This window comes from Quercus suber, unplaced genomic scaffold (genome assembly GCF_002906115.3).
Source record: "Quercus suber isolate HL8 unplaced genomic scaffold, Cork oak 2.0 scaffold_1129, whole genome shotgun sequence".
Lineage (NCBI taxonomy): Eukaryota > Viridiplantae > Streptophyta > Magnoliopsida > Fagales > Fagaceae > Quercus > Quercus suber.
This window is the reverse complement of record NW_027070533.1, coordinates 52,146-62,792: the sequence shown is the minus strand read 5'-3', so window position 1 is coordinate 62,792 and position 10,647 is coordinate 52,146. Positions and strand designations below refer to the sequence as shown.

At 37.7% G+C, this 10,647-nt stretch overlaps 1 protein-coding gene across 1 annotated transcript; it reads left to right on the top strand.

Moving 5' to 3' along the window:
- The first annotated feature begins 417 nt into the window (after positions 1–417).
- Positions 418–1,158, top strand: LOC136065760 (uncharacterized). The gene has a single exon (XM_065769372.1). It carries the CDS (start codon positions 418–420, stop codon positions 1,156–1,158), a length of 741 nt encoding a protein of 246 aa, XP_065625444.1.
- Positions 1,159–10,647: the final 9,489 nt, after the last annotated feature.

Sequence of the window (10,647 nt, the reverse complement as noted above, 5' to 3'; positions counted from 1 at the left end):
TTCCTAGGATTTATGGTTTCCTATAGAGGAATCGAAGCAAACCCTGACAAAATTCAAGCAATATTGGATATGAAGCCTTCGAGCAATGTTAAAAAAGTTCAGTCCCTCATTGGACGAGTTGCCGCCCTCAACAGGTTTGTTTCTAAAGCTACTGACAAATGTTTGCCATTTTTTAAGGTTCTTAAAAAAGCATTTGAATGGACCGACGAGTGTTAGAAGGCTTTTGAAGATTTGAAGATATATCTTACCAAAGCCCCGCTATTGAGCCCGTCTGTGCCCGGAGAAGAATTGTACTTATATTTGGTAGTCACTCCACACGCAGTGAGTTCAGCATTGGTGAGGGAAGAGGGCAAGGTGTAGAGACCTGTATACTATACTAGCAAAGCATTGAGGGGAGCAGAGGGACGGTACCCGTTAATGGAGAAATTGGTTTTTGCGTTGATAACAGCTTCCAGAAAACTAAGGCATTACTTTCAAGCTCATGTTATTAACGTCATGACAAATCACCCACTCAAGAAGGCAATGAACAAGTTAGAGGCTGCAGGACGTTTAATCCAATGGGCTGTCGAGCTCAGTGAGTTTGACATAAAGTACCAGCTAAGGCATGCCATAAAAGCTCAAGCTCTGGCAGATTTCATTACTGAATTTACCTTAAGTTGTGATGATGAAGGTGAAGTGAAAAACAGCAAGTGGATCGTCCATGTGGATGGGTCGTCTACCCTGCACGTAGGCGGAATAGGTGTGGTTTTGCAATCTCCAGAGGGGGACAAATTAAAGCACAAGGTTCGTTTGCAGTACCAGACAACTAATAATGAAGTTGAGTACGAAGCTCTTCTTAAAGGACTGGAATTGGCCAAATCTGTAGAAGCGAAGTCACTCCTCGTCTTGGGAGATTCTCAGTTGATCATAGGCCAAGTGAATGGAATGTTTGAGGCTAAAGAAGAACGAATGAGGAAGTATCTAAATAGAGTGACGCGCCTTATAAAGAAGTTTGAGGAAGTTAGCTTCGTTCAAGTCCTAAGGGAGGAGAACATGGAAGCTAATGCCTTGGCGAAAGAAGCCTCATCGAGCGAAGCCGTAGACAAGTTTGACAAAATTCAGTATATGCCGAGTATAGACATCCTAGAAGTACAACAGGTGGAAAATAGAGTGAATTAGATGGTTCCAATTGTGTCGTACTTAAAAGACGGACGACTCCCGGAAGAAAAAGACGAAGCTAGAAAGTTGATGGCAAGGGCGGCCAAGTACGTTCTTATGGACGAGATTCTCTACCAAAGAGGTTTTTCCCAGCCTTATCTCAGGTGTTTGGCCCCAGACGAAGCAAACTACATATTGAGAGAAATTGATGAGGGAGCATGTGGCAATCACTCAGGCGCCAGATCGCTCGTCCACAAAGTCGTCCGTGCGGGATATTATTGGCCAAATATGCAAGCTGACGCTAAGGCTTACATCAAAGTCTGCGATCAATGCCAAAGGTTTAGCACCATCCCCAGGCAACCATCAGAGTATTTGACTCTAATGACGGCCCCGTGACCTTTTGCGCAATGGGGACTGGACATTCTAGGTCCATTTCCACTAGGTATAAGGCAAATGAAATTCCTTGTAGTTGGTATTGATTATTTTACCAAGTAGGTAGAAGCAGAACCTTTGGCCAACATCACACAGCAAAATGTCAAGAACTTCATGTGGAAAAATATTGTGTGCAGATTTGGAGTACCTAGGGTGCTGGTGTCGGACAACGGACGACAATTTGACAATACAATTTTCAGAGATTTTTGCATACACTTTGGAATTCAAAATCACTACTCCTCACCAGCCCACCCGCAAGCTAATGGCCAGGCAGAAGTTGCAAACCGATCCTTGTTGAAAGTAATCAAGACTCAGCTTGAGAGGGCTAAGGGAGTATGGCCAGATGAGCTTCCAGGTGTTCTGTGGGCGTATAGAACGACAGTGAGAACTCCTACGGGAGAAACTCCTTTTAAGCTGGCATATGGAACTGAAGCAGTTATACCCGCGGAAGTGCACGTGGCCAATCATAGGGTGACAACCTACCAGGATGAAGCTAATGAGGAACAACTACGTCTGAACCTTGATTTGATAGACGAGGTAAGGACGGACGCTGAGCAAAGGATGGCAAGGTATAAAAACCTTATGGCTAGGCGGTATGATGCAATGGTAAAGCCAAGGCGATTCAACATAGGGGACCTCGTCCTAAAAAGGGTTTCCTTAGCAACAAAGAACCCAGCTCATGGGAAGTTGGGACCAAATTGGGAAGACCCCTACAGAGTCGTCAACTGCAAAAGACAAGGATCCTATTACTTAGAAGCCCTTGATGGGAGGAAGTTGGAGCATCCTTGGAATGTGGAGCACTTGAGGAAGTACTATCAGTAGAATGACAGCCTGGGGGAGCATGACTTTGGACGAGCTCAGCAATTAAAAACTTTATTATCATATTGTTTGGTGTGGCTTTATTATTATGTTAAATTTATGGACGACGTTATAGTTTGTGTTTAAATAAAGGCATTGGCCTCTAAGGTGCCTGCCTCGTCTATGAACAATACTTATGTTATGAATGGTATTCGTGGAATGTACATAATGTTGTGTAATTCACTGATTCCCATACTACGTTTGTTTGAGTTTACCCTTGAAAAGTTTGAAACACATAAGATGAGACAATTCTCTGAATGCAGGGATATAATGACAAGCTTTCCCAAGGGAAAAACATTAAGGCATGCTCGTCCAAATCAGAGGATGAAGCAAAGCCAGTACTTAAAGCTAATTGCGATAAAGCCCCAAACATACTCGTCCATACCATGGACGAAGTAAAGCACAATACATGTCTGATTCATGGGCAAGAATGCATAGATGAGTGCATATTAAGCCATGGACGAAAGAAATGTATGGCTATATTTCAATCCTGTTAAGGCCTTCGTTAAAACAATCCAGTCCATGGACGAGTAAAATGAAAAGGCCTTAAAACTTCAGAGCATAAAAATCAGCCAAGTCCATGGACAAGGCAGGCTGGTTCTTGTCATTTTTCAACAGGTCCTTAGACCAGTAATGTTGATTGATACCATTTCACATAGATGAACTACATTTGAAATTCTAAAGAAAATGGTAGACAAATATATGTAAAAGATGGACGAAGTCATGCAAACAAAATAAATAAAACTCGTCCATACATATGCCACAAGAAAATAATATTGAGTCAAGAGTGGATATCTAACGTTCAAAAAAAGAAGAAGAAAAAACATCCTTGCTAAATAAACTAAGATAATTGTTTAAAACCTCGTCCTAAAACCTTGGACGAGGCGAATGTATTGAAATTACATGAGGTCATAAAATGGACCAAATAGAAATACATTGAAAGTTTTTCAAGTAGGAGGAGCAACGTTGGAGGCGTCCTGAGGGGGCAAGGTTGTAGCACCGTCTTCAACATTGACGTCATCGGAGCCAGTTTGGACGAGAGAGCTAGTGGCAGCAGCATTTAGGTTAAGAAGAATGGAATTGAAGTCTATATCAAGGAACTTTTCCACAACCACCATTCTGAAATCTTCAAACCTTGTTGCGTAATTAGTGTCCAAAACATCAGTATACTGTTTGGACACTTTAAATTCAGCCACTGCGTCTTCCTTCGCGTTGGAGAGAAGAGTGCCATACTCGTCATTCTTCTTTTGCAGGGCCTCAAGACGAGCGTCCTTCTCTGCAGCACTTCACCCCACAAAACTTGCATTGAGACGATTAGTCTCCATGCATTTGGGTTGAATTGGCATATTCCTAAACCTAACCTAATCAACAACTCCCTAGTAAAGGCGTTTAAAGGGAATCTTAAACCCCCCAAGAGGTAAGCCTCATAGACGCCAATCCCGAAGTGAGGGTTGCAACACCATTCTCCTTGGACAGGCAACCTAGGGTTAAACTCGTCTGGGATTTGGTACCACTCCCTAAGGTTTTTTAGTCTCTGCTCGTCCGTCCTGGAAGGGATATCTATTGCACAACTATATACAATGATCTCCTCCTCGTCCAAAGGACCAGAATGAGGGGCAGTGGACGAGGTACCAGCTTGAGACCCTGAGGCCTTCCTAAGCTGCTCCTGTATAACTTCCATAGGAAGCCTAGGGACGCCAGAGACATACTCCTCGTCCGTGGTATTCCCCCCACTACTGTCACTATTACTACTGGAACTATCATAACTACTCTCGTCATTATACTCATCTATAGGCTTATCTACACTATCACTAGAAGAGGAAAGTACAATGTCTACCATCTTAACAGGAAAACTAAGGACGAGAAAAAGAAAAATACCTGTATCTAAGAGGGAGGAAAGCTATAGACGCGAGAAGCTTCTAGACGAGTATCTAGGACGAGGAAGGACAAGGGGAGAAATTTTAGAAATGAAAAGGGTACCGGAGGTATTCCACTATTTATAGGGAGCAAACTCAGGCATCTGAAGTGACGTAACCAAATCAGCAAGAGACACGTGGCATACTCCTCGGTTAGATCAATCGACGAGATTTTTCCACCAACGAATTCATGACACGTGGCACACCAATTTGTTACCAACACACGTCTTACATCTCTTTGGATGACCCATGGACAAGGGGGCAACTGATGATGCTATAAAATGCTACCTTTAAAATCGTCCATATGGCTCGTCCTAGGAAAAAGAACGAAGGAAGGGCGCTGCCAAATTACCTCGTCCGTACCCATCAACCCTCGTCCATCATAAATTGGGTGAGGCACGTCCGTCCTTAATTAGGGACGGACGAGCCAAATATTTTAAACTTGGACCTTACCCATAAACCGAAACCTCCATTGTTCGTGATAAAGCACCGGTTCAGATAAAGTAACTTCCATGGAAGTTATGGAAGTTACCTCCGACTTTTGTGAATTCCTTGACAATAGGAACGGTTATCAGAGCAAATAACCGTTCCATGTGCACTATATAAACGCTTCTCTACGTAGAGGTAAGGCATTCTGATTTTTCCATTTTAGAGGAGAAGAATAAACTCTTAGAAATTTTTTCCTTTATTCCAGACCACTAACTTCATCATCGGAGGACCATAGGCCGGCCTCCACCGGTCTTTTCTCTGACTAAATTTGGTTTTACAGGATAAAATTTTCAAGATTGTCGAAGCCCGAAGATTTTCAACCCACTGATTTTCCAGGATTATCAGGTTACAAATGGATAATCAAAAGAGTGACTTACACTCTCCTACACACCACCTTTCAATGATGTTTTTCTCACTTACAAAATTCTGTACATTTTTCCCTTTTTATCTAACCAATTATCTAATTAGGCTGGCCTTTTGGGCCTTTTCAATTGGGCTTAAGTGTGTGGCTTGGAGTGGGACCAAAAGAGACTAATAAGACACTAGCTCTAATGGGCCTTGGGCTTTTCTGTCAACTCTTGACAAGTCCAAAGTTACCATTAACTATATTTAATACCACTATATAAATATAGTTGCACTCTAGGCCTTACCTATAATTATATCCCATGACGTTATTATACATGTAACCCCTTCATAAAATATTCGTAGAAATACAAAGTCATTAATGTAAACTGCCACTTTGTAAATTACTACATCTTAATCCTTGAGTACCCAGTTTAATCCTTTAATGCTATTCATTATATATTTATGAAATCCAATTCCATAAATATATATTTTAATCTTACTAAAGTGGTTAGGCCTAACTCTTTGAATAACAAACTCATTAAACTTATCTCAAGGGAATACTTTATATCTCCGTTAAGAGACTATGAATTCCATCTTGAGAATACATTATCCATCAACACTAAATGTGGCTGCCCAACATACTGAGATTTTGACCATAACTATAGATCTCACTCCTGATATATCAAAGCAACCTACACCTTATGATCAGGTCCATTATTCTCTCAGGATTAAGAGTTCATGCAAATACAAGTCGTGAGATTTATTATTCATATGACAGTCATTAGGAAAATAATAAATCTCACAACGGTCCAGTTCAATATGTCTTAACTCTTAAAACATATTAACACATCAACCAGAAGTCTCCACTTCCATGATCAAGACAAATCATCGTGATTGATATGTTATAGTCTTCGTAGATGAAATGCCCAATTTCATCATCGACTACGAACTATAATTCTGAGTTTACCAAGAACTTGTGATTTATATCTTCTGTGACTTTTCACATAAATCACATACTATGCATCTCATGGACCAAATGATAATGCCCTAATATTCATGTTACCATTATTTCAGATAATAATAAAACAAATTCATTAAACACAATATTAAGTCATACATAATGTCATACACAATGTCAAACTTAATATCATACATAGTATCATACAATAGGATTTAAGGGCACTAATCCTAACATCAATATCATCTCTGTTAGGACATATGTGGTTCACATGTTAAGAACATATGTCATACTTTTATGTGATTGGCTAATCCTTTGACAAAACGCACTTTACTTGTAATTGGGTAGATTTAGGATGTGTTGAAATACTTCAAGAAACCATGTTTCAAGATCAAGTATTGAAGCCTTCAAGTTTGTTTAAGAAAACAAGCTGAAAGTGCAATTTCATTAAAGCTCGACAGCTGTCTCGACAGCTTCATCTATTGAGTTTCAGTAAGCGGTTTAAGCCCTGTGTCTCGACACCTGCTCAACAACTTCTATCTATCGAGGTTTATAAAAATCAGAATTCTGATATGATTTTTTGGGATCCGTGGATGTGTCTTTGGGCCTTCTTTTCTCTTAACCCTAGACATATAAAAAGATTGTTTTAAGGGCCATCAACAGAGATACAAGTTGCACAAGCATTGAGCAAACTCTATTCAAGCAATTTGTAACCAAAGACAAAGTTCTGCCCTTGTTCATCTCTTTTGAAGAAGTTGTTGTGTATGTGCACCTTTGAGTTTTGTGACCAAGCATCTTCTTGATCTTCATCGTGTAGGATGAACTGAAGAACTTTGTAGCCAACCCTCTTTCAAGTTGGTGATTGAGTTGCGTACTGGGATCCGCGCATCTGGCTAGTCACGTACTTAGGAGCCGTGCATCAAAAGGGGAAACTGTCACTACAGAACAAGTTCAATTGGGTATTGGGGTAAGGGTTCAACTGTAGGTTGGTAAGGTACTTGGGATTCCTTTACTTGTAACCGCTTGTTGTGATAATAGTGGAGTTTCGGGAGTGGTGACCTGAAAATCACCTGATGGGGTTTTTGCCGTTAAGGTTTTCCCCATTCGTAAACAAATCACCGTGTCATTTAATTTTCCCTGCATATTTACTTATTTGGTGATTTGTTTGTGCTGCCACGCAATTAGATGTTAATTAACTTAATTATTAAACTTGGTTAAATTAATTGGTTAATTAATCACAAGGGGTCAATACGCGATTGGCCTATCAATCTCCAACATTATGAATAGCTTCCATAAGATTTATGCTACATCATCAAGAGACCCATGAAAGAAAAATCAAAATATCCTCCAAGACAAGAAATTTAGAACTTCAACTAACTCCAAATAAACCCAATAGCAATGGAAAAATTAGATTAACTAACTATCACATGTTATAACTCAAAACCCCTAAATTTCCACCATAAATAAACATTAGGTAGCCACCATTAGCACAAACCAAAACCCATTCATCAAATAATTCCACCAATACAAAACCCATACATATAAACACATAAATATCACTTCCAATACTCATAAATCACATGGATATCATTATCAAAGCTTAGACTAAAGAACCTCAAGTAAAAGCATATAAACCCACCAAAAAGATTAGAAATATTAACCTCAAATAAAAGATGTGAAGGTGCTTAGAAATTCCTAAGGATTTTCCAGTGATCTTGTCGGAAAAATGATGGTGAGATGGAGGTTTGGAGTGGATCCTGGTGGGAGAGTGTGGGAAATAAGTGCGTGTTTAAGTGAAAAGAAAAGAAAGAAAACAAAAAGAAGAGAAGGCATGGCCAGCCAAAAGAGTAGAGATATTTGTGAGATGAGTGGTGGGGGGTAAATTTGGTAGGTGGGCATATGTGGTCCAAATAAAATCTGACCATTACCTTCTTTTTTTTTTTTTTTTTTTTAAAGCTGGGACATTACATTTTCAAAAAGCGAGGACATTACAGTTTAGCTATTAAATATTAAAACAAATGATGGGTTTGCTTATATGTAAAAATGGTTTAATTTGAGCTTGATTTGATTGTTCAATTGAGCTTAAATTTCATCAACTCTAATATTTTACTATGCTATGCAATTCCAACAATTAGAATTGGAGTCTAAATTGGCACATGATGGTTACATGTCGTGTACCTGTACCTTGATTGATCCGCTCTCACAATCAAACCATCTGATCACACCCTAATTTCACCAATGCCCATATTTTGCCATGCTCTTCCCATCCAATGGTTGGACTTTGAATTTGGTGCCATTTTCAAAACAATCAAATTCTAGACTCATGCCCCTGTAGGGCTGGCCTAAGGCCTACGCCTAATGCCCCCACCACAAAAAGGCTCAAAATTTTACTCCTAAGAAAAAAGGCATTGTCCCCTATTATAAAAGGCTCAAAATTTTATAAAATTATGTGTGTGTATGTGTATATGTATGTATGTATATATGTGTATGTGTGTGTGTGTGTGTGTGTGTGTGTGTGTGTAATGGTGGTTTACCATTTTTATTATCATTAGTTATACTAAGGATAACACAAATTTACTATAGGATTACAAATTGACATGTTACCTATCATATAAAAGAAATTTAAACATTCATAATTAGGTTGTTAAAGTTTATTGATCATAATCGTTTTCATATTATATTGTGAATATTTTGTAGTACCATTAATGCATTTTTCCTTTTCATTTCTATTAAGACTTCCAAAATATGAGACCAATAGCAACCTAATCCAATTGAAACCCCAAAATGTTTCAAAAAAATGTTACAAATGTGTTAAATCACCAATTATAGATTAATCTCTCTCTCTCTCTCTCTCTCTCTCTCTCTCTCTTAAATACAAGTAATAAAATTAAAAATTAGATTACAATTTTACTTTTTTTTTTAGAATAAAAAAGGGTGGCTAATGTGTGATATCATAGCCGACCACACCCCACAAATACATCGCCTGTGAGTACCATTAGCACATAATGGTGCCCGCGACTTGCACAGATTACAATTTTACTTAACTACACATTGTCATATATCGAAAATAAAGTATCTTTTTTAATTGACATATATTTTTATTTCTTTTTATTAAAATTTATGGTTCAACTGAGATATTAAATTCTCTATATGAAATTAAAATTAATTAAATTAGTATTATTCTTCAAATTAAGTATTTAATATTGTATCAAATTAACCTCGATTTGATTAGTATTAAATGATTTTATTTAACTAATATTTGCATATAAAATGCTTCACATGAATTTTTTGTTTTAGGGCCCAAATTATGTTAAGCCACCTCTGCGCCCCTATACCTTATTCCCTAAGGAAAAACTTTGACTACCTTGACCACAAAATCCAATATACATTCTTTAAAATTTTGTCCAAAATCCATTTTTTCACCTTGATTTTTGAAAAATCTCTTTTAACGACTAGATACTAGTAGGCATCCCATGGATCGCACATAAGAGTGACCAAGGTAGCCCAAGGTACTTCCTTTAAAATTTTGTTTTAAACCAAGTTTTTCACCAAATACAATATGCTTGTAGGTGTTCTCGTGGATCACATATGGGAGTCATAGGAGAGTTAACCCAAAGTAATTCCTTCAAAATTTTGTTTTAAATTCAATTCAAAGGTTTTCCATTTTTAAAAAACCCCATTGCAATGATTAGGACACCCCCCCCCCCCCCCCCAACCTTAAAACGTGATTGGGATATGGAAACATTGAGATTTTTATTTTATCTCAACATTAACCCTCTCTAGTCATGGGTTTTTTAAAAATAATTTAAAGTAAGGACATCTTCCCCCACTTAAATCAAACCATTTATATCTAAGCACATGTATTATTCTAAATGCGTGTATGATATCATGGGACATATGTCCTCAAGATTGGGCAAGTGTCTTGTTTAATCTATGTTGCACACATTTTAAAGGGACAATCAAAATTAGGTCTTGAATATGGTCAGGCCCCTAGTGATGAAAAAAAAAAAAAAGGGAGAGTGAATTGAGATGCTTTGATCATGTTCATACGTGGGTAGCTTATGCATTAGTAAAAAAGAGTGAGTTGATTCAAGTTAAGCAATCAAAAAAGGTTGAGGAAGTCCGAAAATAATATTAGAAGATATAGTAAAACATGACATATCAATTAAAGTTTTTTTTTTTTTTTTTTTTTTTTTTTTTTTTTTTAATTTGAGAAAAATAAACAAACTAAAGTTAATTTCGCCCATCATGATATGCCATTTATTTGTTTTTTTTTTTTTTTTTTTCAATTAAAAACTTTAGTTATTTTATAAAGAAAGTTAAATAAATACATAGCAAGTTTTGATTATAGGAACATAAAAAATAGTCGTACAATGACTTATATTGGAAGTCCAAAACTTGTTACATAGCGTGCGCAACTACTTATAATGTCATCAATAAATTTTGGACTTTACGTACTTTTGTGATTAAAATCTTGGATTAATGAGTTTGCCAAGTATTTATATCTTTTTT